This window comes from Pristiophorus japonicus, unplaced genomic scaffold, assembly GCF_044704955.1.
Source record: "Pristiophorus japonicus isolate sPriJap1 unplaced genomic scaffold, sPriJap1.hap1 HAP1_SCAFFOLD_587, whole genome shotgun sequence".
Lineage (NCBI taxonomy): Eukaryota > Metazoa > Chordata > Chondrichthyes > Pristiophoridae > Pristiophorus > Pristiophorus japonicus.
Genome location: NW_027254496.1, coordinates 133,606 through 160,775, shown reverse-complemented (window position 1 = coordinate 160,775; position 27,170 = coordinate 133,606). Strand labels below are relative to the sequence as shown.

Sequence of the window (27,170 nt, the reverse complement as noted above, 5' to 3'; positions counted from 1 at the left end):
AGTGATCATAATTCAGTTAGATTCAGTGAGTTATGGAAAAGGACAAGGACAAAGATAGACCAGGAATACAAGTTCCCAATTGGGGAAGAACCAATTTTACTCTGCTTAGATGGGATTTAGCCAAAGTGGACTGGAAACAGCTACTTGTGGGTAAATCAGTGTCAGAGCGGTGGGAAGGATTCAAGGAGGAGATCGGAGGGTTCAGAGCAAGTATGTTCCCTTAAAGAAAAAGGGTGGGACTAACAAATCTAGAGCTCCCTGGATGTCAAGGGACATGCAGTGTAGGATAAAGAAAAGGGAGGTTTATGACAGACACCGAGGGCTCACCACTGCAGAAACTCTAGAGTATGGAAAGTGCAGGGGTGCAATTAAAAAGGAAATGGAAATCAAAGAGAGAGCATGAAAAAATGTTGGCAAGTAAAATCAGGGAAAACTCAAAGATGTTTTATAAATACTTTAATAGCAAGAGGATAACTAAAGAAAGAGTGGGGCCTAATGGAGACCATAATCTGTGTGTGGAAGCGGAAGACGTGGGTATGGTTCTGCATCTGTTTTCACGAGAGGGGCAGTGAAGACATTACAGTCAGGGAGGAGGAGTGTGAAATATTAGACAAGATAAACATAGTGAGAGAGGAAGTATTAAGGGGTTTAGCAGCTTTGAAAGTGGATAAATCCCCAGGCTCGGATGAACTATATCCCAGGCTGTTAAGAAAAGCAAAAGAGCAAATAGCAGAGGCTCTGACCATTATTTTCCAATCCTCTCTGGCTACAGGTGTGGTACTGGAGGACTGCTAACATATAGTACCTTTTTTTAAAAAGGGAGAAAGGGATAGACCGAATAATTACAGGCCAGTCAGCCTAATCTCGGTGGTGGGAAAATTATTGGAAAAAATTCTGAGCGACAGGATAAATCTTCATTTAGAAAGATATGGATTAATCAAGGCTAGTCAGCATGATTTGTTGAGGGAAGGTTGTGTCTGATTAACTTGATTGAATTTTTTGAGGAGGTAATAAGGAGGGTCGATGAGGGTAGTGCGTATGATGTAGTGTATATGGATTTTAGCAAGGCTTTAGATAAGGTCCCACATGGCAGACCGGTCACGAAAGTAAAAGCCCATGGGATCCAGGGCAAAGTGACAAGTTGGATCTAAAATTGTCTCAGAGGCAGGAAGCAAAGGGTAATGGCTGATGGGTGTTTTTGTGACTGGAAGGCTGTTTCCAGTGGGGTTCTGCAGGGCTCAGTACTGGGTCCCTTGCTATTTGTGGTATATATCAATGATTTAGACTTAAATGTAGGGGGTGTGATTAAGAAGTTTGCAGATGGTTGATAATGAAAAAGAAAGCTGTAGACTGCAGGAAGATATTAATGAACTGGTCAGGTGGACAGAACAGTGGTAAATGGAATTCAATCCAGAGAGGTGTGAGGTAATGCATCTGGGGAAGTCCAACAAGGCAAGGGAATACACATTAAATGGTAGGACACTGAGAAGTGTAGAGGAACAAAGGGACCTTGGAGTGCAGGTCCACAGATCCCTGAAGGTAGCAGGCCTGGTAGATAAGGTGGTTAAGAAAGCATACGGACTACTTGCCTTTATTAGCCGAGGCATAGCATACAAGAGCAGGGAGATTATGCGTGAACTGTATAAAACACTAGTTAGGCCACAGCTGGAGTACTGCATGCAGTTCTGGTTGCCACATTACAGGAAAGATGTGGTTGCACCAGACAGGGTACAGAAAAGATTTATGAGAATGTTGCCTGGACTGGAGAATTTTAGCTGTGAGGAAAGATTGGATCGGCTGCGTTTGTTTTCTTTGAAACAGAGGAGACTGAGGGGAGAGCTTATTGAGAGGTATAAAATTGAGGGGCCAATATCGAATGGATAGGATGGACATATTTCCCTTGGCAGATGGGTCAAGAAACAGGGGGCATAGATTTAAAGTAATTGGTTGGAGATTTAGAGGAGGATTAAGGGGAAATGTCTTCACCCTGGGGGGTGGTGGGGGTCTGGAACTCACTGCTTGAAAGGATGGTAGAGGCAGAAACCCTCACCACATTTAAGATATACTTGGATGTGCATTTAAAGTGTCGTAACTTACAGGGCTACGGACCAAGAGCTGGAAAATGGGATTAGGCTGGATTGCTCTTTGTTGGCCGGCACGGACACGATGGGCCAAAATGGCATCCATCCCTTCTGTAAATTTCTATGATTCTATGATACTACATACCCTCTCGCAATAACACACTATAATATTTCCCCATTCCCACTCACGGTAACATTCCAATATTGAATCATAGACATGTATCTCGTATATCCTAAACCCTTCACTAACGTTCTGTTTGCACCTCGTATTTAGCGCTGTAACGCACTCTGATATATCCCACACTTCTCTTGGTAACAGACTGTGATATCTTCACAGAGCACAGCACACACAGCTTCTAAACATGGCAGGCAGCTCTCGGAAGTCTCCAGAAATCTACCTGGTTCTGTTTATTATTAACCCTGCACTTGCAGTACACAATACGTCCACATCCACAGTGTGGCGCTACAAACATTACAAGCTTACAGACATTACACTTCTCCCTCCTGAATGAAGAAGCCATCATAACAAACATCATACTTTCATGTTTATACATAACACAGGATTTAAACTTTTTTTTTCCATATTTACAAATTTAACTTTACCACTTGTTTTCTGTTTTGAAGAGGATACCTTCGCTCTCGAACAGAACCTTCCAAACATGGTGTTGAATCTAAACTCATTCGAGGCTCCTCCTGAGGAACGTTTTCCTCCACGGAATTTCCTTGATTTTCATTTGAATTCACACTAACTTCAGGCTCTTTGTTTTCCTGACTCGGACTCAGACTTTCATTCTGATTCTCTCCTGGATTTGTTTCCAGTACATTGGATTTAGGATTTGCTACTGGTGTATCAAAACTATCTGATGAGTCAGAAATAATTGAATCATTCCCACCTTCAACTCCTTCCATGTCTGTAGGTAAAATATGATCAATATGAACAAACCTAACCTGTCCATTATCAAACATCTTTACCAAATATGTGCGAGGACCACATATCTTCATCACTCTTCCTGATAACCACTTTATCCATTTATGGTGATAGTTCTTCACTCTCATCTTCTGGTTTAATTTCACACCTCTCTTTTACTCTACCTCTATCCTGATTCTCTTTCTGTCTTAATTGTGTCTCTTCTACGGACTGTGCCAAATTTGGCTTTAACAATGAGAATCTGGTTCGAGGCTGTTGTTTGAGAAACAACTGCTGGTGTTCTACCAGAAGTTGTATGAGGAATATTTCGATATGTAATCAAAAAATTAGCCAATTTGTGATCCAATGACAACTGTCGGTTCCTTGGATTTGGATCTAACATTTGTTTTATGAGGGCACGTTTTACAATTTGTACAGTGCGCTCTGCTGCACCATTCGAAGCAGGATGGTATGGTGGAACCTTGGTATGTTTCACACCATTTTTTCTCGTGAATTGTGCAAATTCTTCTGAACAAAATTGTGGTCCATTATCCGAAACAATTTCTTCAGGGAGGCCAAATGAAGAAAATAATTTTCGTAAAATGTCCAATGTTTTACTTGTTATTTTCCACATTGGAAACACCTCAACCCACTTCGAATGGCTATCAATCACAATGAACAATTATTGTCCTTCTAACTCAGCAAAATCAATATGTAGCCTTTGCCACACCCTGGGAGGCCATTTCCATGGCTGTAATGGTACTGGTGGTGGTTGCCTGCCCACCGATTGACATGTCGTACACTGACTCACGATGTACTCTATATCTTTATCAAGACCTGGCCACCATAAATAACTGCGTGCAAAACTCTTGGTCAAACACATTCCCAGGTGCTGGTCATGGAGGTCTCCTAATAATTTGGACCTGAATTTATTTGGTATAACCACTCTTGCACCCCACAATCTTTATCGACTGATAATTCATTCCTACGAATGAAGAATGGATATGTATCTTTGTCTGTTACCTGGTTTGGCCATCCATTTGCAATATACTCATACACCTTTGACATCACTGGGTCACGTTTGGTTGCTCTACCAATCTCTTCAGCTGTGACTGGTAGTTCATCAATGTATGAAAAATAAAACACTTCATCCCTATCAGGTGTAACTTATGGTGGGGAAGGCAATCTAGACATTGCATCAGCATTACTGTGATCAGCTGATCGTCTGTATTCAATATCATATGTATATGCTGACAAAATCAAAGCCCATCTCTGCATTCGGGCTGCAGCTAATGTTGGAACTGGGGACTTTGGATGAAGGATTGCTATTAGGGGCTTATGGTCCATAACGATGGTAAACTTACGTCCATAAAAGTATTTGTGAAACTTTTTGACCCCAAAAATTAATGCCAAAGCTTCCCTTTCAATTTGCGCATAATTACTACGCTCGTTGGCACTGAGAGTGCGTGAAGCAAAAGCAATTGGTCTCTCCTCCCCACTCTTTGATACATTAAAGATTACTGGCCCAACTCCATACGGAGAGGCATCACATGCTAGCTTAATCTCCTTAGATATGTCATAGTGAACTAACATGGTGCTCTCTACCAATTTGCTTTTACACTCCTTGAATGCTGTATCGCATTCTTTTGACCATTTCCAATGGACCTGTTGTTTTCAAAAGTTCGTTCAGTGGATGTAATACTGTAGCCAAATTTGGTAGGAACTTCCCATAATATTTCAAAAGACCCAAGAATGAACCCAGTTCAGTGACATTCCTGGGAGTGGGTGCATTTCTAATTGCATCCAATTTTTCCATGGTTGGATGTAAACCATCTTTGTCTACTCTGTACCCTAAGTACTCCACTGAGTTTTGAAATAACTCACACTTACGAGCAAACACTCGTACTCTGTACTTCTCTAGCCGTTTGAGGACTTCATTCAATATGTCATTATGAATTTGCTTATTTGGTGCTGAAATTAGTCTGTCATCCAAATAACATACTAGCCCATCAATACCTTGCAAAATCTGGTTCATCACCCCTTGGAATATGGCAGGGGCGGAAGACACTCCAAACAGTAGCCTATTAAATTGATATAGGCCTAGATGAGTATTTATAGTCAAACATGACTTGGACTCCTCATCTAGTTCAAGCTGTAAGTAGGCATTTGTAAGATCCAGTTTTGAGAAGATCTGACCACCTGTCAGTATGTGAACAAATCTTCTATATTCGGCAACATTACCCTCTAGAACCTGGTTTATGGTTACTTTATAATCACCACACAATCTTACCTTACCATCGGACTTAGGTACAACAACAATGGGTGTAGCCCAATTACATCGATCTATCTTACAAATAATGTTCTCAGTCTCTCGTCTTTTGAGTTCTTGCTCAACTTTCTCCTTGAGTGCATATGGTACGGAACGTGGCTTGTAGTAAACCGATCTAGCGTCCTTCTATACCCTGACACTCGCCTTGAAGCCTTGGATCGGACTGCCCGTTTCGCAGAACACCTTCGGATACTTCTTGATTACCTCATCAGTTGATGAAAATCTCGCTTCTAGACAGAAAATCTCACTCCAATCCAGCTTCAGTGAGATGATCCAATTTCTTCCTAGTAAGGCCTGCTTGTCTCCTTTCACTACTGTTAGAGGCAAGTTGTGAAATTGATCTTTATATTTCACCGGTACGGTGATACGACCTACCACAGGAATTTTCTCTCCCGAGTAGCCTCGCAGCTCTAACTTGGATTTCTCCAGTTGAAAATCATGCAATTTGTCGCGGTATAGTGACTCCGGTACTATACTCACGGATGCACCCGTGTCAATTTCCATTGGTATCTTGAATCCCGTAACATCTATGTGGATTTTGATGCTTTCCGAATCGCTGTCCGTTAACCTCGTGCTCCTGATGACGTGATGATCTCGTCCTGTTGTTGTTCTTCCATGCTATGTAGTCTCTTTGGATTTCAACTCATAGCTTTGAACGCTGGACTCATAGCTTTTAAAGCTGGTTTACCCTTCAGTCGGCATGCCTTTGCAAGATGCCCAGTCTTTCAGCAGAAGAAACACTCTGCCTTCACGTATGGACAACTTTGAGCAATGTGTCATCCCAGGCATCTATAGCACGACTTCGAAGCTCTGGTAGAATTTCCAGTTTCTGAAACTTTTGGCCCCACCGTCTTTTACTTTGAACCTGCAGATGATTTACCTCGGTTGACTGACGACTGTAATTACTATTTAATTCTCGGGAATATTGTTCGGCCATGCCCATCGACCTCGCTGTCTGACAAGCAATCTCAAAAGTCAAGTCATCCGTCGTCAATAACTTCCTTCTGATCGCATCATTTTTCACCCCACAAACAAAACGATCCCATAAAACTCGGTTTTGAAAGTTTCCAAAATTACAGTGCATCGATAGCTTTTTTAATGTTACGATGTAATCATTGATACAATCATCAGCCTTTTGATTCCGAATCCTGGCATGATAGCTTTCAGCAATTTCTAACGGTTTGGGGTGATACTGCTGCTCCAGCTTCGTTAAAATCTCTAAGCGTTGTGTCCTTTGGCTCGTCAGGCACAAGCAGATTTACAAGGGTTTCGTATAATGCTGGACCTGCCTCCGATAAGATCGCTTTCTTCGGTTCCGGCACAGCCTGGTTCTGGACTGCATTGTCTGGAACTTTGATTGTTATTTGCAATGAAATACATTTCTAGCCGATCTACATACGCTTTAAAACGTTCCCGGTCGTGTCTATATTCCTCCAAATGTCCCAATACAGCTGCCATTTTAATCTCCAGCTGTTCACACCATGTGCTGTATTTTACTTCGGATTTTTGTAGCTTTTTCCAAAGACACAAACTTCCAAAGTCTCTCTGTCCACTGGCTGAATCCTTCACCAATAAAATTTCAGCTTTAAATCATCTGAAAAATCCTATGTTCCGTCGCCAAATGTGATATCTTCACAGAACACAACACATACAGCTTCGAAACATGGCAGGCAGCTCTCTCGGAAGTCTCCGGAAATCTGCCTGGTTCTGTTTATGATGAACTCTGCACTTGGAGTATACAATATGTCCACATCTACAGTGTGGAGCTACAAACATTACAAGCTTACAGACATTATACAGACCTAACATACACTCGATATAGCTTCATTTAAATGCCACACCTTGCTAATATGTTCACTGACACATTGCATCCTCATCTCAGTAACACTGATACACCCCACACCCCTCACTGTAACACTGATACACCCCTCACTGCAACACTGATACACCCCTCACTGCAACACTGATACACCCCACACCCCTCTCAGTAACACTGATATACCCCACACCCCTCTCAGTAACACTGATATACCCCACACCCATCACGACCCCACACCCCTCTCAGTAACACTGATATACCCCACACCCCTCTCAGTAACACTGATATACCCCACACCTCTCACTGTAACACTGATATACCCCACACCCCTCTCAGTAACACTGATATACCCCACACCCCTCTCAGTAACACTGATATACCCCACACCCCTCTCAGTAACACTAATATACCCTACACCCCTCTCAGTAACACTGATATATCCCACACCCCTCTCAGTAATACTGATATACCCCACACCCCTCTCAGTAACACTGATATACCCCACACCCCTCACGGTAACACTGATATACCCCACACCCCTCACGGTATCACTGATATAGCCCACACCCCTCATTGTAACACTGATATAGCCCACACCCCTCACTATAACACTGATATAACCCACACCCCTCTCAGTAACACTGATATACTCCACACCCCTCACTGTAACACTGATATAGCTCACACCCCTCATTGTAACACTCTGACATTACTCACACCACACACACTGCCCATCCAGGCTGCAGCACGTGTTGAGTAAGGTGTGGGAGAGCAATCTCACAAACCCAGCTTTCTGTAAGCCTTGTGCTAATGTGTTTGCAGCCAATGAGCAAGTGTCCTGCAGTGAAGGAAGGGAGTGCGTGAGAAGTGAAGGAGACTGCAAACTGCAGAAAGGTGAGCAGCTGTGTGATGGAGGAGGAGCTAAGAGCATGGAGATGCATGAAGGCAATTCCACAACACGTCCGGAAAAGGCCCAGAAGGACCTGGGGCCCAGGTGAGGAGCTTGTCCTGTTCATCCCGAGTTATTGTTCCCATGGATCCAATAATCTGCTGTGCTGGGGTAGGAACAGGTTATGTTGTTGAATGCTGTTTATGACATCTATTGCCTCGTTGATCGTTGACAGCATCTTTTACGATATCATCGCATAAAGCCGGGGCACCTTTTACCCATTGAGCAATCTAATTAGTCCCAGTCCCTTAATCTTTCCCCTCAGCCCAGAATTGTTTATATTTTGAGTATTTACGCACTTCCCTTTTGAAAGTTACTATTGCAGTGTAAGGTAAGGAGGGTGAGGGGAGGTGTGGTATTGGGGGAGTGCTGTATTTTTGTCGCAGTATTGGGTGGGGTGAGGTGCGGGGAATTCTGGGTCGGCCGAGGTGTTTTTTTTCTCAACCCTCTGTGGAGGAACAGCACTCACTTGCTGTTCTACTCCCAGGTCATCATTTTCACCAGCTATGTCCTCCTGAGTGACTGGGCTATTTGTGGAGTGGGTGAGATGGAGATGGTCATGAGGAGGCAGTGGTTGAGAACCTGGATGTGTCTGCTTGATCATTTGAGAGGCTGGCGTTTCCTTCAATCTCTTTCCCAGTGATGTGAAACACAAGAGTTTATTTAGCTGCCTCCCTTATTGAAATAGTGGCTCAGGCTATATGGCATTGCAAGTCTTGGAGCAAGTGCAGAATTTTGGCATTGCAAATGATGAGTGTTTTCCAGAATTTACCAACCTGGTGCTAAATCGCCTCCAATCTTGCCATCTTTCACAGCCTACAACTTCCAGCATTGCATGTGCTTGTGGACTGTTGGTTATCCTTGATGGTAGTCTAACATAAGAGCGTAAGAAATAGGAGCAGGAGTAGGCTATTTGGCCCCTTGAGCCTGCTCCACCATTCAATAAGATCATGGCTGGATCTGATCTTGGCCTCAACTCCACTTTCACTACCGCTCCCCATAACTCTTGGCTCCCCTATAGTTTGAAAATCTGTCTATCTCCGCTTTAAATATATTCAATGACCCAGCCTCCAGAGCTCTCTGGGGCAGAGAATTCCACAGATTCACGATCCTCTGAGAGAAGAAATTCCCCTTCATCTCTGTTTTAAATGGGCGAACCCTTATTCTGAAACAAAGCCCTCTAGTTCTAGATTCCCCCACGAGCAGAAACATCCTCTCAGCATCTATCTATCGAGCCCCTCAGAATATTATACGCTTCAGTAAGATCACCTCTTATTCTTCTAAACTCCAATGAGTAGAGGCCCAACCTTCTCAACCTTTCTTCATAAGACAACCCCTTCACCTCAAGAATTAACCTCATGAACCTTCTCTGAACTGCCTCCAATGCAAGTATATCCTTCCTTAAATAAGGAGAGCAAAACTGTACGCAGTACTCGAGGTGTGGCCTCACCAAGACCCTGTACAGTGTAGCAGGACTTCTCTGCTTTTATACTCTACCCCCCTTGCAATAAAGGCCAACATTCCATTTGCCTTACTGATTCCTTGCTGTACCTGCATACTAACTTTTTGTGTTTCATGTACGAGAGAGAAACACAAACACAAACAGAGAGAGAGAGAGAAACACAAACTGGGGGAGGGAGGGAGAGAGAGAGAGAGACACACAAACAGAAGGACACGAGTCCGGGAGCGGGAGAGTCTGGGAGCTCAGGAGGCCACAGTGGTCGGTGAGGTGAGTTGGTAAGGACACCTCTTTTCTCTCTTTCTTTTTAATTAGATTTTAAACTCGATAAGTCTGATTAGAGGGATGTCATGGCAGCTCAGTCCCGTGAAGTGCACATCCTGCGGCATGTGTGAAGTCCTGGACGCTTCGCGCAGCCTGGACAACCCTGTGTGCAGGAGGTGTCTCGAGCTTCAACTGCTCGAGCTCTGCGTTTCGGAGCTTGAGCAGCGGGTGTAGTCAGTACGGTGCATCCGCGAGGCTGAAAGCTACATGGATAGCACGTTTCAGGAGGTGGTCATCCCACAGCTTAAAGGCGTGCAGGTAGAGGGGAAGTGGGTGAGCACCAGACGTAGTAAGTGTGTTAGGCAGGTAGTGCAGGAGATCCTCCGTGAGTCCATCTCGCTTTCAAACCCATTCACTTTTGAATATCGGTCAGGACGATGGTGCCTCTGGGGAGTGCAGCCAGATCCAATTCCAAGGCACCACGGGTGGCTCAGCTGCACAGGGAGGAGGGGCGAAGAATAAAAGGGCCCTAGTGATAGGCGATTCTATAGTTAGGGGAACAGACAGGTGTTTCTGCGGCCGTAGATATGGTTTTGTGCCTCCCTGGTGCCAGGGTCAAGGATGTCACAGAGCAGACGCAGGGCATTCTGGTGGGGGGAGGGTAAATAGCAGGAGGTCGTGGTCCATGTCTGGACCAATGGCATAAGTAAAAAGGGGGATGAGGTCCTACAGGCAGAATTCAGGGAGCTAGGAAGAAAATTAAAGGGTAGGACCTCAAAGGTAATAATCTCCGGGTTATTACCGGTGCCACGTGCTAATGAGTATAAGAATAGAAGGATAGAGAGGATGAACACGTGGCTGGAAAATTGATGCAGGAGGGAGTGCTTTAAATTCTTGAGGCATTGGGACGCTTCTGGAGGAGATGGGACCTGTACAAACCGCACGGGTTGTGCCTCAACAGTGCCGGGACCAATTTCCTCGCGGAGAGTTTTGCTAGTGCTGTTAGGGAGAGTTTAAACTAGCTTGGCAGGAGATGGGAACCTGAGAATAAATTCAAAAGGGAAGGAAGTAAAGCAGAAATTGGATAGCAAGAATCTAGAAAGCGAATCTGTAAGACACAGGAAACAAGGCTTAGTAAGTAGTAAGCATGGAGGTGTGCTAAATGGTATATACTTTAATGCAAGGAGTATAGCGAATAAGGCAGATGAGCTAAGAGCACAGGTAGATACTTGGGAGTATGACATTATAGCTATTACAGGCACATGGCTGAAAGAGGGGCAGGTTTGGCAGATCAATATTCCTGGTTACAGGATTTTTAGGCGAGAGAGAGGGAGGTAAAAAGTGGGGGGGGGTCGCGGTACTGATTAAAGAAACTATTACAGCAGTGAGGAGGGATGATATATTAGAGAGATCATCAAATGAGGCCATATGGGTCGAATTAAAAAATAAAATAGTGGCGATCACACTGCTGGGCGTGTATTATAGACCCCCAAACAGTGGGAGGGAGATAGAAGAGCAAATATGTCGGCAAATTGCTGTGAAGTCCAAAAACCATAGGGCAGTAATAGTAGGGGATTTTAACTATCCAAATATTGATTGGGACAAATTTAGTGTGATGGGTATAGACGGTGCGGAATTCTTGAAATGCATTCAAAAAAACTTTTTTTAGTCTGTGTGTAGCAAGCCCAATACGAGAGAGGAGGCGGTTTTGGATTTAGTTTTGGGGAATGAAGCTGGGCAGGTTGAAGGCGTATTAGTCGGGGAGCACTTGGGTGCCAGTGACCATAATTCAGTCAGATTTAAGTTGGTTATGGATAAGGACAAGAATAGGCCTGGAATAAAAGTTCCGAATTGGGGAAAAGCTAATTTTGCCAAGTTAAGGAATGATTTGGCCATAGTGGACTGGAAACAGCTACTTGTGGGTAAATCAGTGTCGGAACAGTGGAAGGCATTCAAGGAGGCGATCCGGAAGGTTCAGGCCAAACGTGCCCTGAAAGAAATAAGCTGGGAAAATAATTCTACAGCCCCCTGGATATCTAGGGACTTACAGGGGAGGTTAAAGGAAAAAAGAGACGCTCATGTCATATATCAATGGCTAAATACTTTAGAATCTTTCGAGGAATGTAGAAAGATAAGAGTTAAAATTAAAAAGGATATTAGGAATGCTGAGAGAGAGCACAAGAATTTCTTGGCCAGTAAAATTAAGGAAAACCCTAAGATGTTTCATAAAAATATTAAGAGTAAGAGGGTAACTAAGGAAAGGGTAGGGCCTATTAGAGACCATGAGGGTAATCTTTGTATGGAGGCGGCAAATGTTGGTAAGGTCCTTAACGAATACTTTGCATCTGTTTTTACAAAGGAAAGGGGCAATGCAGATACTGCTATCAAGGAGGAGTGTGATATTGTGGATGAAATAAATATAGTGAGAGAGGAAATATTAAGGGGTTTAGCAGCTTTGAAAGTAGATTAAGTTCCCAGGCCCGGATGAAATGCATCCCAGGTTATTGAGCAAAGTAAAAGAGGAAGTAGCAGAGGCCTTGACCATCATTTTCCAGTCCTATTTGGATTTGGGCATGGTGCCGGAGGATTGGAAGACTGCTAATGTAGTGCCTTTGTTTAAGAAGGGAGAAAGGGATAGGCCGAGTAATTACTGAGTGATGGGAAAATTATTGGAAAAAGTCCTGAAAGACAGGATAAATCTACATTTGGAAAGGCAGGGATTAATTAGGGACAGTCAGCACGGATTTGTTAAGGGAAGATCGTGTTTGACTAACCTGATTGAATTTTTTGAGGAGGTAACCAAGAGGGTCGATGAGGGTAGTGCGTACGATGTAGTATATATGGACTTTAGCAAGGCTTTTGATAAGGTCTCACATGGTAGACTGGTCAGGAAACCACAGGATCCAGGGCAGAGTGGCAAGATGGATCCAAAATTGGCTTGGAAGTAGGAAGCAAAGGGTAATGATTGCTGGATGTTTTTGTGACTGGAAGGATGTTTCCAGTGGGGTTCCGCAGGGCTCAGTACTGGGTCCCTTGCTTTGTGTGGTATATATCAATGATTTAGATTTGAATATAGGGAGTATGATTAAGAAGTTTGCAGATGACACTAAAATTGGCTGTGTGGTTGATAATGAAGAGGAAAGTCATGGGCTGCAGGAGGATATCAATCTACTGGTCAGGTGGGCAGAGCAGTGGCAAATGGAATTTAATTCAGAGAAGTGTGAGGTGATGCACTTTGGGAGGGTTAATAAGGAAAGGGTATACACATTAAGCAGTAGGCCACTTAATAGTGTAGATAAACAAAGGGACCTTGGAGTGCTTGTACACAGATCCCTGAAAGTAGGAGGCCAGGTGGTTAAGAAGGCATACAGAATGCTTGCCTTTATTGGCCAAGGCATAGAAAATAAGAGCAGGGAGATTATGCTTAAATTGTATAATACTTTGGTTAGGCCACAGCTGGAGTACTGCGTGCAGTTCTGGTCGCCGTATTATAGGAAGGACGTGATTGCACCAGAGAGGGTGCAGAGGAGATTTACTCGGATGCTGCCTAGAATGGAGAATCTTAGTTATGAGGACAGATTGGATAGGCTGGGGTTGTTCTCATTGGAACAGAGGAGGTTGCGAGGAGTCCTCATTGAGGTGTTCAAAATATTGAGGGGCCTGGAAATAGCGGATAGTAAGGGCCTATTTCCATTGGTGGAGGGGTCTATTACGAAGTGGCATAGTTTTAAGGTGGGCGGTGGCAGGTTTAGAAGGGATTTGAGGGGGGGGGGGGGCTTCTTTACACAGAGGGTTGTGGGGATCTGGAACTCGCTACCTGGAAGAGTGGTGGATGCAGAAACCCTCACCACTTTTAAGAGATGGTTGGATGGGCACTTGAAGTGCAGTAACCTGCAGGGTTACAGACCTTGAGCTGGTAATTGGGATTAGACTGGATGACCTTTTGTTGGCCAGCGCAGATATAATGGTAAGTACTGCAGGGAATCGAATACGGCCAGGGTGATCTCCTGGACTAGTTTCGATCGCCTGGATGGGTCGGACAGGAATTTTCCCAGATTTTTTTCTCCCTAAATTGGCCTGGATTTTTATCTGGTTTTTGCCTCACCCAGGAGATCACTCCGGTTGGGGTGGAGTGTAGAATGTTTCAGTATAAGGGGTGTCACAGTTGTGTGAGGCGGACTGGTTGGGCTGGGTGCTCTTTACCTTTCCGTCATTGTTCATGGGTTTAGATGTAACCTGCTGACCAAGGACCGTGTGGCTCTTTGTCGGCCGGTGTGGACACGATGGGCCAAACTGGCCTCCTCCTGCGCTGTAAATTTCTATGTTTCTAAGGGAGAGAGAGAAACACAAACTGGGAGGAAGAGAGACATACACACAAACTGACGGAGGGAGAGAGAGACACATACAAACTGGCGGAGGGAGGGAGAGACAGACACAAACTGGGGGGGGGGGGGGGAGAGAGAGAGAGAGAGAGAAACACAAACTGAGAGGGGGAGGGAGAGAGACACATAAACTGGCGGAGGGAGGGAGAGAGAGACACAGACACAAACTGGGGGAGGGAGAGAGAGAGAGAGAGAGAGAGAGAAACACAAACTGGGAGAGAGAGACACACATACAAACTTGGAGGGAGAGAGAGAGAGAGAGACAGACACAAACTGGCAGAGGGAGAGAGAGACAGACACACTGGGGGAGGGAGAGAGAGAGAGAAACACAAACTGGGAGGGGGAGGGAAAGAGAGAGACACATAAACTGGGGGTGGGGGGGGGAGAGAGAGAGAGAGAGACAGACACAAACTGGGGGAGAGAGAGAGAGAGAGAAACACAAACTGGGAGGGGGAGGGAGAGAGAGAGACACACACATAAACTGGGGGTGGGGGGAGAGAGACAGACACAAACTGGGGGAGGGGGAGAGAGAGAAACACAAACTGGGAGGGGGAGGGAGCGAGAGAGACACACAAACTGGGGGTGGGGGAGAGAGAGAGACAGACACAAACTGGTGGAGGGAGGGAGAGAGAGACAGACACAAACTGAGGGAGGGAGGGAGAGAGAGAGAGAGAAACACAAACTGGGAGGGGGAGGGAGAGAGTGAGACACATAAACTGGGGGTGGGGGGAGAGAGAGAGAGACACATAAACTGGGGGTGGGGGGAGAGAGAGAGACAGACACAGGGTGGGAGGGAGGGAAACACAAACACAAAAACACAAACCGGGACGAGGAGGGAGAGAGAGAGACACACACACACAAACTGGGGGTGGGGGGAGAGCAAAACACAAACATCTTAAAGGAGCAGTGAGAGGCAGAGAGGTTCAGGAAGGGAGTTCCAGAGCTTAGGGCTCTGGCAATGGAAGGCACGGCCACCAATGATGAAGAGATTAGAATCGGGGATTGCCAGAATTGGAGGAGCGCATGAGATGTCGGAGCGTTATAGTGCTGGGGGAGATTATAGAGATAGGAAGTGGTGAGGCCATCGAGGGATTTGAAAACAAGAATGAGAATTGATAAAATCGAGACGTTATTTAACCGGGAGCCAATCTAGGTCAGCGAGCACAGGGTTACATTCTCTCCTCCTCCCTGCTCGGTCTGTGAACTAAGGCTTTGCTGAGAACCTGACATTTTCTTTATCCTTAACTCCATAGAATGACAAAGCAGTTCCTGCAGCAGCACTGTAAGCAGCAGAAGCTCTACCAGACACCTTACCTCAATGACACGCTTTATTTGCACTTTAAAGGTCAGTGGTACTTTCAGTCAATCCAAACATTCTTAACGACTAATTTCAGGGCCTAGGTCTTCCTCCATGCCACAACCTGGAAGTTAGACCTCAAAATATGCCAATGTTGTCTTCAGTTTGCTGATGTTGTTACACCCATGTCTCCTCCCAATCTCATTCGGAGGCTACTTGGCCCAAACTTACAATGGGTGTAAATCAGTGAACAATAGGGGCCCAAGGATACGCCGAACCCACACCATATATTCCTTCTTTTTCCTTAAAATGTAAAGTTTCAACCCATTTCACCATCATTCACACACATTAGGCACAGCATGTTTAAAACCTAAGAGCGGGGGAGCTTTGCACTTCTTAATATGACTTATTTTGCTGTAAAAATGAATTCAAAGAAACAGAAAATACAGAGCAAGTCTCAGTGAGGATAATATTTGTTTATAAAAAGGTGCAAAAGTTGCAGTTACAAGAGCAGAATAATGATTTTATTTTCTGCTGCATCTGAAAATCTGGTTGCAAAGCCGAGAGCCCTGAACAAGTGTAATTGGGAGTTGAGGGCGGGCCACTTTTGTGGGTGGAGATTTGTTCAGACAAAACATTTGATGGACAGGTGTTAGAGATACTTGGGCGTATTGTAGTTAGGTGCATAACTGATGCCTAAAATTGTGCGATGGCAGGTGCATTCCTACGATGGCGATTTGCCCGCTAGACCGAATGGCCAGTATAACGTGGTAACGCTGTAACACACAAATAAACTCGACAAGACTTCATGCAATGCAACTAGCTTTATTTAAAGTTCAGTCGCCGCTCAGTACAAACTAACCCTACACCTCTTGCAGGGGCTTAGAAAGGTTTAAGTACACACAAGGTAACCAGTGTTATTCATTTGTGTTTGTTCTCCTTTATGTTGCTTTCAGTGATTGATGAAGATGTCATCGACTTTTAAGAGTTTGCAGATGTCCCCTTTTTAAAGGGACATGGTTTTTGGATTCAGTGCAAACTAGTAAACACAGCTGTTTGTGCCTGAAATACACAGAGTGCTGAGGACACTATAACTGCCAACTTTGAAATTAACATCAATACAAATGGGTAATGGTTAGCTCTTTTTGGCCAATATAAGTGACTGCCCATTTTAAACGTGAACATTTTAAGTGCTGGGAACTGTATCTGGCCGCAAATGCAGAAAACACCAGGTGAGAAATTGGCTTTCAATTACCCCCCCTTAAATTCCATATTTAAAAACAAGAGTTGAGTAGCATCCTGCATCTTAAATAATCCAGTCTGCTGCTTTGTTCTGAAACAAATACAGTTTCCAGTTGAAGTTACAAAGATTGCTCCTTTTACTGGCATCACTGCTTGCTATCCATATCTTGCTGCTGTTTTCCCCTTCTCCTCCTCCAATTTTGTCCTCACATTTGCTTCTCTTTTACTTCCTCTCTAGATGTTCCATAGGGGAGGTGCCTCAGTATCAACACAGCTGGCAAGCTGTTCGACTGTGTGGGCATTGCAGCTGAGGCAGTTGCTGCCCCGCTCACTGTCCCCAGGCATTATCCAACTCGAGCCAGCAGAGAGCAATCTGTAGCAGTAACTCTTGTCGGTTTGTGGGCTTTCCTGATCTGCACACTTTGGGACCAAGCACATAATACATTTATCTACTGAGCTGGTGGCATGGTTTTATGGTTGCAGTTAAATAACCTTATATGATTTTATTAAACTGAGTAAAGCTAGATTATCATAAAACTATGTAGCTCAGCCCGACAATATAGAGCTTGAATAAATTATGGTATGCAATTTTTTTAATTATTTGTTCCTGGGATGTGGGCGTCATTTTCAAGGCCAGCATTTATTGCCCATCCCTAAGTGCCCTTGAGAAGATATCATTTATACCACACCGCTAGCCTACTCCTATTGACCATGTTTACTACATAGGTGCACAGTGAAATTGTGTTGGGGCTTAAACCGAGTGGGGGAGTGGTTAGGCTGCAGGTCCAGCTTGATACGAGCAGAGTTGAGCAAAATACTGCAGGCCCTGCATTTCCCTCTAACCAGTGATCAGGCAGCGATTCTAAATACAACAATTGCAGTCAGTAATTCTCAACATATTTTTACATACAACAAACAATGTGATTCAAATGAGGATCATGTTCAATGAAATTGATATCTTTATTGCCGTAACCTTTCCCCCGGCACATTCAATGTGCATTGTGGCAATAAGCTGCGAGTTAGGCCACTACATTTGTCTGTGGCAGTGTCCCCCACGCCGAATGTTGCCGTGGCAGCTTCAGGTTGCCTGTACGTCTAGTTTGGTATGCAGCTCCGCAGGGGAGAAGCTGGCAGCTCCGCGGGGGAGAAGCTGGGTCTCGCGTTTATCAATTCAATTGTGGAGGGAAAAGTGTTTAGACTTTTTTTTTAAAAAGAGAAAATTTGAATTATTGCATCAGTGCAGACAGGATTTTTAAACTTTAACGGGGCAATACTAGTGTGTAAAGCTGTGGTGGTTATGCTGACTGGGGTAGAAGGAACTCGGCCTTGCCCCTTGATGGTAAACTGCGGCAGATCTCCCATGGTGATGGGCACAGTGAGTCTGACAATACACTGCCTCTAATTACAGCCACCGTCATTCTGTGTAACACACCATGTCCTACAGGAAAGTAACCACGTGTGACAAAATGAAGCGAGTTTGTCTCGAATTTTAGCGTGGTATTGGCTGCTTTAATATGTCATAGTGCCTAAGGGGTTACGAACTAGCTTTACTCACGGTAATATCATCATCATCATCATCGGCAGTCCCTCGAAATCGAGGAAGACTTGCTTCCACACTCTGAGTTCTCAGGTGGCTGAACAGTCTAATACGGGAATTACAGTCCCTGCCACAGGTGGGACAGACAGTGGTTGAGGGAAGGGGTGGGTGGGACTGGTTTGCCGCACGCTCTTTCCGCTGCCTGCACTTGATTTCTGCATGCTCTCGGCGACGAGACTCGAGGTGCTCAGCGCCCTCCCGGATGCTCTTCCTCCACTTAAGATGGTCTTTGGCCAGGGACTCCCAGGTGCCAGTGGGGATGTTGCACTTTATCAGAGAGGTTTTGAGGGTGTCCCTGTAACACTTCCTCTACCCACCTGAAGATTGCTTGCCGTTAGGAGTTCCGAGTAGAGCGCTTGCTTTGGGAGTCTAGTGTCGGACATGTGGACAATGTGGCCCGCCCAATGGAGCTGGTCGAATGTGGTCAGTGCTTCAATACTGGGGATGTTGGCCTGATCGAGAACACTGACGTTGGTGCATACAGGAGGGCAGGTATCACTACAGCCCTGTAGACCATGAGCTTGGGAGCAGATTTGAGGGCCTGGTCTTCGAACACTCTCTTCCTCAGGCGATCGAAGGCTGCGCTGGTACACTGGAGGCGGTCTTGGACCTCGTCATCGATGTCTGCCCTCGCTGATAGTAGGCTCCCGATGTATAGAAAGTGGTCCATGTTGCCCAGGGCCTTGCCCAGGGCCACGCCCAGGATCTTGATGACTCAGGAGCAGTGCTGTGTGGTGGGGACAAGCTGGTGGAGGATCTTTGTCTTACGGATATTTAGCGTAAGGCCCATGCTTTCGTACGCCTCGATGAAGATGTAGACGATGACTTGGAGTTCAGCCTCTGAATGTGCGCAGATGCAAGCGTCATCCGCGTACTGCAGTTCGATGACAGAGGTTGGGATGGTCTTGGACCTGGGCTGGAGGCCATGAAGGTCGAACGGGTTCTCACTGGTTCTATAGTTTAGTTCCACTCCGGCGGGGAACTTGTTGAGAGTGAGATGGAGCATTGCAGCGAGTAAGATTGAGAAGAGGGTTGGGGCGATGTTGCAGCCCTGCTTGATCCTGGTCCAGACATGGATTGGGTCTGTGGTGGATCCGTTGGTCAGGATCACGGCCTACATGTCATCGTGGAGCAGGCAGAGGATGGTGACAAACTTCTGGGGGCAGCCGAAACAGACGAGGTCGCTCCTTATTCCCTCGCAGTTGACAGTGTCAAAGGTCTTTGTGAGATCAAAGAAGGCCATGTATAAGGGCCGGTGCTGTTCCCTGCATTTCTCTTGCAGTTGTCGCGCCGTGGTGATCATGTCCAGTGGACGGAATCCGCACTGTGACTCTGGGAGAAACTCTTCAGCCAGGGAGAAGACCGTTAAGGATTCTAGCGATGACTTTCCCAGTGGCTGACAGCAGGGAGATTCCTCTGTAGTTACTGCAGTCGGACTTGTCCACTCTTTTGAAGGTGGTCATGATTATGGCATCTCAGATCTCCAGGCATGCTCTCCTCCTTCCAGATGAGAGAGATGAGGTCATGCATCCATGCCAATAGTGCCTCTCCACCATACTTTAGTGCCTCAGTGGGGATTCCATCAGCTCCTGATGCCTTGTTGTTCTTGAGCTGATGGATGGTCTTTTCTACCTTGTGCAGGGCTGGGGTTTTGCTGAGATGGTAGCGGGTAGCACGCTGCGGGATGGAATCGAGGACACTGGAGTCAAAGGTAGAGTCTCGATTGAGATCTTCAAACTGCTCTTTCTGCGGGCCCTGACTGCCTCGGTGTCCTTGATGAGTGTCTCTCCGTTCTTGGCCAGCAGTGAGGTGGGGCCTTGGGTGCTTGGGCCGTAGGTGGACTTGACTGCGCTGAAGAATCCTCGCTCGTCATGGCTGTCGGCCAGCTGGTGTATCTACTGTGCTTTCTCCATCCACCATCTATTCAGGTCGCGGGTTTTTTGTTGGACCTCGGCCTTCAGCCGTCTGTAATGCTGCTTTGCTACTCCTGAGTTGGAATGTTGCTTTAGGTTCAGAAATGCCCTGAGCTTGCAGTTTATTAGCTCCTGGATCTCCTGGTCATTCTCATCAAACCACAGTAATGTAATGGGTGTGTTGCAACAGTTGGCAGGTTGTTGCTAGGTAGATGTCTGAGGGAGGACTCAAAGCATTTGATTCAGATACAAATGTTCTTGTACAATTTTAATCGGCAGCTTCTTTTGAATTAAACAGATAATTGCTTAAAATTACTGGATCCCACTCCCTGTTTTGTAGGCCTTTATCAGTCTTGTTTACAAATCCTTCTATGGCCTTGCCTCTCCCTATCTCGGTAATCTCCTTCAGCCTCACAACCCCCGCCCCCCGAGATGTCTGCACTCCTCTAATTCTGCCCTCCTGAGCATCCCTGATTATAATCGCTCCACCATTGGTGGCCGTGCCTTCTGTTGCCTGAGCCCCAAGCTCTGGAACTCCCTCCCTAAACCTCTCTACCTCTCTTTCCTCCTTTTAAGATGCCCCTTAAAACCTCCGTCTTTGACCAAGCTTTTGATCACCTGCCGTAATGACTTATGTGGCTCAGTGTCAAATGTATTGTTTTGTCTTAAAACACTCCTTGGGACGTTTCACTATGTTAAAGGCACTATGTAAATGCAAGTTGTTGTCTTTTATCAAATTGGTGAGTCTGTTTGGAATCTCTGAGAAAGTTAATCAAGTCGATAGCTTCCATAGTTGGTGAGAGAAAAAGACAGCAAAGAAGCAGTATGGTAGAAAGTTCAGTCATAATTCCGAGCAGCATTTCTGAATTATTTATTATTTTCTTTTGCAATAAGGATCTGGCTGAGCTTGACAGCAGAAATATTACTGTTACTATTCATTCTCTTACTGTTATATTTGTTTTGGGTATTAAGAGTTACGGAACTAAGGCGGGTAGATGGAGTTAAAATACAGATCAGCCATGATCTCATTGAATGGTGAAGAGGTTGGAGCGGCTGAATGGCCTATGTTCCTAAATACTGAATTCCTCACTCAGCACAGCAGCTTCACCCAACTCGTGCAGTTCAACAAAACTCAGATCACAGCAAAATCCAGGCCATGCGGTTGCTTTTTTAATAATCTGTCAAAATATGAATGTGTATTTTGAGGTATAAGTACGATGTGCAGTGGTGGCCCATGGGTCTATGCCAGGCCCCAGTCTACCTTTCTTGGAGTCTTTACTTGACTGCGATCTCGAGCCAAGGTCACAGGCCTGCAGGATCCTGGTTTGAGGCTTGTGTCCTTTTTGTGTATCACTGCTGCCATTGTTCCTCACGTGTTCCATATAAACAACAAAAGAAAACTTTATTGTGCCGTCAGCAGCCATCTGACAATACGAGGCACTGTGTGTGCAGCTGCAAAGTATGACTGGGAGTTTTATTTACTGGACACATTGGAACAGGGTGGAGGGGCGGTCACATGTACAAGATCCAAAAAATAACTGCAGGGAAGGACCAGCAGAAGAAAGCAAGCTTCGGAAAGGAGTGGAACGTGAGCCCAAGGCTCTGCTTACTGGGCAGATTTTCCATCCCCTGCATGGGTTCATTATCATTATCTTGTGAATTATTTCAGCTTTTCTATCTGATATGAAAGTTTTTTTTAGCTCTATAAGATTGGATTATCTGAACAAATTGAAGTATTGATTGGGTTTTGTGGTGGGGTAGGTTTCTCTGCAGCCTAATGACACTAATTTATTTAATCTAAGCAATAGGAAGCCACCCTCATACTTAAGGTGTGACAGAGGCTATGGGTGGACTGAATACAATTCAGGGTGTAATTGTAGCGTGTTGTCTAGTCACACCAGTTGTGCATGTTTTTTCTGGTGTACCTGCTGTAGGATTCTCGTGCATTGAGAACCTGGAGGAGTACACTGGCCTGAGGTGCCTGTGGCTGGAGTGTAACGGGCTGTCGAGGATCGGCAACCTGGATGCTCAGACCGAGCTACGCTGTCTCTTCCTGCACCAAAACCTCATTCATAAAATAGAAAACCTGGAGCGGCTGCAGAAACTGGACTCCCTCAACCTCAGCAACAACTACATCAAAACCATTGAGAACCTGTGTGAGTAAAGCTCATGGGCCTGCCTGACCTTATTCATACATCGCAAGTACTCACAATGTAAAGTACTCAGAATCATAGAATGATTACAGCAGACCAGGAGGCCATTCGGCCCGTCGAGCCTGTGCCAGCTCTCTGCAAGAGCACCTCGGCCAATCCCTCTCCCCCGTCACTTCAGCGAGTCTCACTCCCCCGCCCTTTCCCCGTAGCCCTGAACATTTTCCCATCAGGAACTTATCCAATTACCTTTTGCAAGCCACAATTGAATCTGCCTCTACCCCCCTCTCAGGCCGTGAATTCCAGACCCTAAACACTCGCTGCGTAAAAACCTTGTTCCTTCTGTGGCCTTTGGTTCTTCTGCCAATCACATAAAATCTGTGTCCTCTGGTTCTCCACCCTTCCACCAATGGGAACCGTTTCTCTCGATCTACTCTGTCTAGTACCCTCATGCCTTTGACCATCTCGATCAAATCCCCTCTCAACCTTCTCTGCTCCATGGAGAACAACCTCAGCTTCTCCAGTCTATCCACGTATCTGAAGTCCCTCATCCCTGGAACCATTCTCGTAAATCTTTTCTGCACCCTCTCTAAGGCCTTCACATCCTTCCTAAAGTGCGGTGCCCAGAATGGACACAATTCTCCAGTTGATGCCAAACCAGTGTTTTATACAGGTTCATCATAACCTCCTTGTTTTTGTACTTTGTGCCTCGAATTATAAAGAGTTTTTAACCGCTTTCTCAACCTGCCCTGCCACCTTCAACAATTTGTGTACATATACCCCCAGGTCTCTCTGTTCCTGCACCCCCTTTAGGATTGTACCCATCAGTTTATATTGCCTCTCCTCGTTCTTCCCACCAAAATGTATCACTTTGCACTTTTCTGTGTTAAATTTCATCTGCCCCGTGTTTGCCCATTCCATCTGTGTACCCTGTCTGTGTCCTCTTAAAGTCTGTCCCTCTCCTCCTCATTTCACTATACTTCCAAGTTTTGTCAGCTGCAAATTTTGAAATTGTGCCCAAGTCGTGAATATATATCCAGAAAAGCCGTGGTCCCAGTACCGAGCCCTGGGGAACACCACTGTATACCTCCCTCCAGTCCCAGAAACAACCGTTCACCACTACTCTCTGTCTCCTGTCACTGAGACAATTCCCTATCCATGCTGTCACTGGCCATTTTATTCCACGAGCTCCAACTTTACTTGCCCCATCTGTTTACTACCCAGTTACCCTGTTCATTGTCAACTGCCCACTTCACTGAGTGGCTCCCTCTGCGACCAGAGCAGAGAATCCAAATGGAAGTGACGAGCATTCTCGCCCTGAATTGTGGCAGAGTTTTTATGGCATTTATACAAGTGCTAATGCATGTTTAAAATGGTTTCCAAACTTTTCCCTTTTTCTGTGTATTCAGTTGTACATGGAGGCGGGGGGGGTGGCGGAGGCAGGGGGAGGGAGGGATGGATGAGCGGGGTGGGGGGTAACGGGCAGGGTGGAGTGGAGAGACATGGGCTGAGGGGACGGGGAAGTGCGTGTGGCGGGGAAGGTGGAGTGAAGAGACTAGGGCTGAGGGGAGGGGGAGATGTGCGTGGCGGGGAGGGTGGAGTGGAAAGACACGGGCTGAGAGGTGAGGGGACGGGGAGGTGCGTGTGGCGGGGAGGGTGGAGTGGAGAGACTAGGGTTGAGGGGCGAGGGGAGGGGGAGATGCGTGTGCGAGGAGGGTGGACTGGAGAGACTAGGGCTGAGGGGAGGGGGAGATGCGCGTGGCGGGGAGGGTGGACTGGAGAGACATGGGCTGAGAGGTGAGGGGGAGGGTGGAGTGGAGAGACTAAGGCTGAAAGGTGAGGGGAGGGGGAGATGCGCGTGGCGAGGAGGGTGGAGTGGAGAGACTAGGGCTGAGGGGCGAGGGGACGGGGAGGTGCGTGTGGTGGGGAGGGTGGAGTGGAGAGACACGGGCTGAGGGGAGGGGGAGATGCGCGTGGCGAGGAAGTGCATGTAGTGGGGAACGGGCAGGGTAGAGTGGAGAGACACGGGCTGAGGGGCGATGGAGGAATGGTGAGCGATGAGATAAGTGGGAAGGGTGTGGAGACTGGAGGAGGTGCACAGGGAGGGCATGCGGACAGTGTTTTGCAGGCGAGCAAGGTGCGTGGCGAGTGGATGGCAAGACTGTGAACAGTCTGCTTCAGCCTGAGACATCTCTACCACGGCATCAAAACAGCTCTAAACAAATTCACAAATGACATTCTACGTGACTGGTGCATTTTCTGGTCCCCCAAGGCTCAATCTTTGACCCCTTATCTTCGTCATCTACATGCTGTCCCGTAGTGACATTATCAGAAAACACATGCGGTTCCACATGTGTATTGATGACGCCCAGCTCCACCTCTCCTCTGTGTTGTCAGATTGCTTGATATCCAGACTTGGATGAACCGCAATTTACTCCAGTTAAACATTGGGTTGACCAAGGTCCTCACCTTTGGCCCCTGCCACAAACACCATACTGTTATTACTAATTCTATCCCTCTCTCTGGCCAATGTCTCATGCTGAAGCAGACTGTTCACAGCTTTGCCATCCTATTTGACACTGAGCTGAGCTACCAACCCCATATCCACTTGTTACAATGACCAATTACTTCCACCTCCATAACATTGCCCATTTCTGCCCCTGCCTCAGCTCATCTGCTTCTGAAACCTCAAATGTCTTTGTTACCTCCAGTCTCAACGATTGCAATGCTTACCTGGCCGGCCTCCCACCGTCCACTCTCTGTAAACTTGAGCTGAGCTAAAAGTCTGCTGCGTGTATTCTAGCAATCACCCATCAGCCCTGATGACTCCAATTTAAAATTTGCACTCTCATGTTTAAGTCCCAACATGGCCTAGCCTCTCCTTATTGCTGTACCTTCTTCCAGCCCTTCAACCCTCCCCTGCCCCCATTCTCTCCGTTTCACCTTTTGTACATCACTCCTTCCATTGGTGGCAGTGCCTTCAACCACTCTATCTCTGGAATTCCCTCCCTAAACCTCTCCACCTCTCTCTCCTGTTAGGACCCTCTTTGACCAAACTTTATGAAATTGGAATGTTTTTCTGCGTTAAATCTGACACAAGTTGAAGTTGCTGTTGCAACTCCATATGTGGAGGCGATGAGCAGGCGGCTTGTCTGCTCTCCGGGCCTGGCTGCTCGAGTGCTGTGCTTTTATATCAAGGAGGTTCAGTGTGGATCCGTGATACTGCTGTGCATCATCTGATACTACCATGATGCATCTTCCCACATGTATTACACATGTAACAGGCCCCCTTTATTCAAGAATGATCTTCTCTTTCTCAGCCTGCCTGTCGGTGCTCAATACGCTGCAGCTGGCCCACAACCAGCTGTGCACGGTGCAGGACATCGAGCACCTGAAGCAGTGTCCCAGCCTGGGTGTACTCGATCTCTCGTACAACAAGCTGAACCACTCCAACATTATCACTGTCTTCGAGATGATGCCTAACCTGGTAAGGGAAGCTTGCCTCTTTTTGTTCTGTATGTATAGAAGAAATTTATTGGGCTTTGGAAAATATAAGGTGTAGTTTCATTTTTGAATGTAAACTGTGCGCTAAAGTTTCTTGCATTGAAAACACAGTTTAAATTTGCCAAACCAAAAGGAGGTAGAAATTAAACCAGTAATGTTGTGGGAGACAGAGGTACGGTGGGTAAAAGTGTTTCACTTCTGGGATCTGGATTTGAAGCTAGCTCAGACTGATGCGATGAAAGACTCTTCTCGGCTGGATAGGGTTGTGGGGCCTGAGTCCATTGTGAGACCCAGAACTTGGCAATAACCTCCAAACATACTTTCACACACAGCATGGGTGGCTGGTATGAGAAATACAAGTAAAGGTTGGGGACACTTGGAGAGCTTGACAACAACAGAGGATTACTTTAACCGAACAGCAACAAATGATCAGGTTTTACACTGCGATGGGGGGTGAAGATTAACTGGAAGGGGGGATTTTGGGCAAGGATTTTCATTGGCCCTTCAAGCTTCATCTCAATTAGGCATGTCCCTGCGCTGTTCCCGACACTCCGCCGGCCTCCGGCTCCCCCTCCCTGGCTCCGCCCCCCCCCCCCCGCCCTTGGCTTCGCCGTCCCCCCCCATCCTTCCCCCCCTCCCTGGCTCCGCCCACCCCAGCACTGGCTGCCCCCACCGTCCCTGGCTCTCTGCCCCCCCACCTCCCACCGTCCCTGGCTCTCTCTCTTTTCCTCCCCCCCCCAACCTCCCACCTCCCACCGTTCCTGGCTCTTTCCCCCCCCCCCCCACCTCCCACCGTCCCTGGCTCTCTCCACACCCCCACCTTCCACCATCCCTGGCTCTCTTTCCCCCCCCTCCCACCGTCCCTGGCTCTCTTTCCCCCCCTCCCACTGTCCCTGGCTCTCTTTTCCCCCCCCTCCCACCGTCCCTGGCTCTCTTTTCCCCCACCCCCCCGACCTTCCACAATCCCTGGCTCTCTTCTCCCACCCCCCGACCTCCCACCGTCCCTGGCTCTCTCTTCCCCCCCCCCCCCCCCCCCCCCCACCGGCCTCCCACAATCCCTGGCTCTCTTCTCCCCCCCCACCTCGCACCGTCCCTGGCTCTCTCCCCCACCTCCCACCTCCCACCGTCCCGGGCTCGCTCCGACCTCCCACCGTCCCTGGCTCTCTTCCCCCCCCCCCCCCCCCCCCCCCACCGGCCTCCCACAATCCCTGGCTCTCTTCTCCCCCCCACCTCGCACCGTCCCTGGCTCTCTCCCCCACCTCCCACCTCCCACCGTC

General features: G+C 46.9%; 1 protein-coding gene across 3 annotated transcripts in view; it reads left to right on the top strand.

The window, feature by feature from the left end:
- dnaaf1 (dynein axonemal assembly factor 1) overlaps nt 1–27,170 on the top strand; it is a 113,900-nt gene that overhangs the window by 13,399 nt on the left and 73,331 nt on the right. For 2 of the 3 annotated variants that reach the window (XM_070873875.1, XM_070873874.1), the window contains exons 4-7: nt 7,959–8,130; nt 15,444–15,535; nt 22,174–22,395; nt 25,710–25,876. In XM_070873875.1, coding sequence (XP_070729976.1) covers nt 7,959–8,130; nt 15,444–15,535; nt 22,174–22,395; nt 25,710–25,876 — 653 coding nt within the window. The remainder of the gene's footprint in view (nt 1–7,958; nt 8,131–15,443; nt 15,536–22,173; nt 22,396–25,709; nt 25,877–27,170) is intronic. The other variant, XM_070873876.1, reaches the window with a different exon arrangement.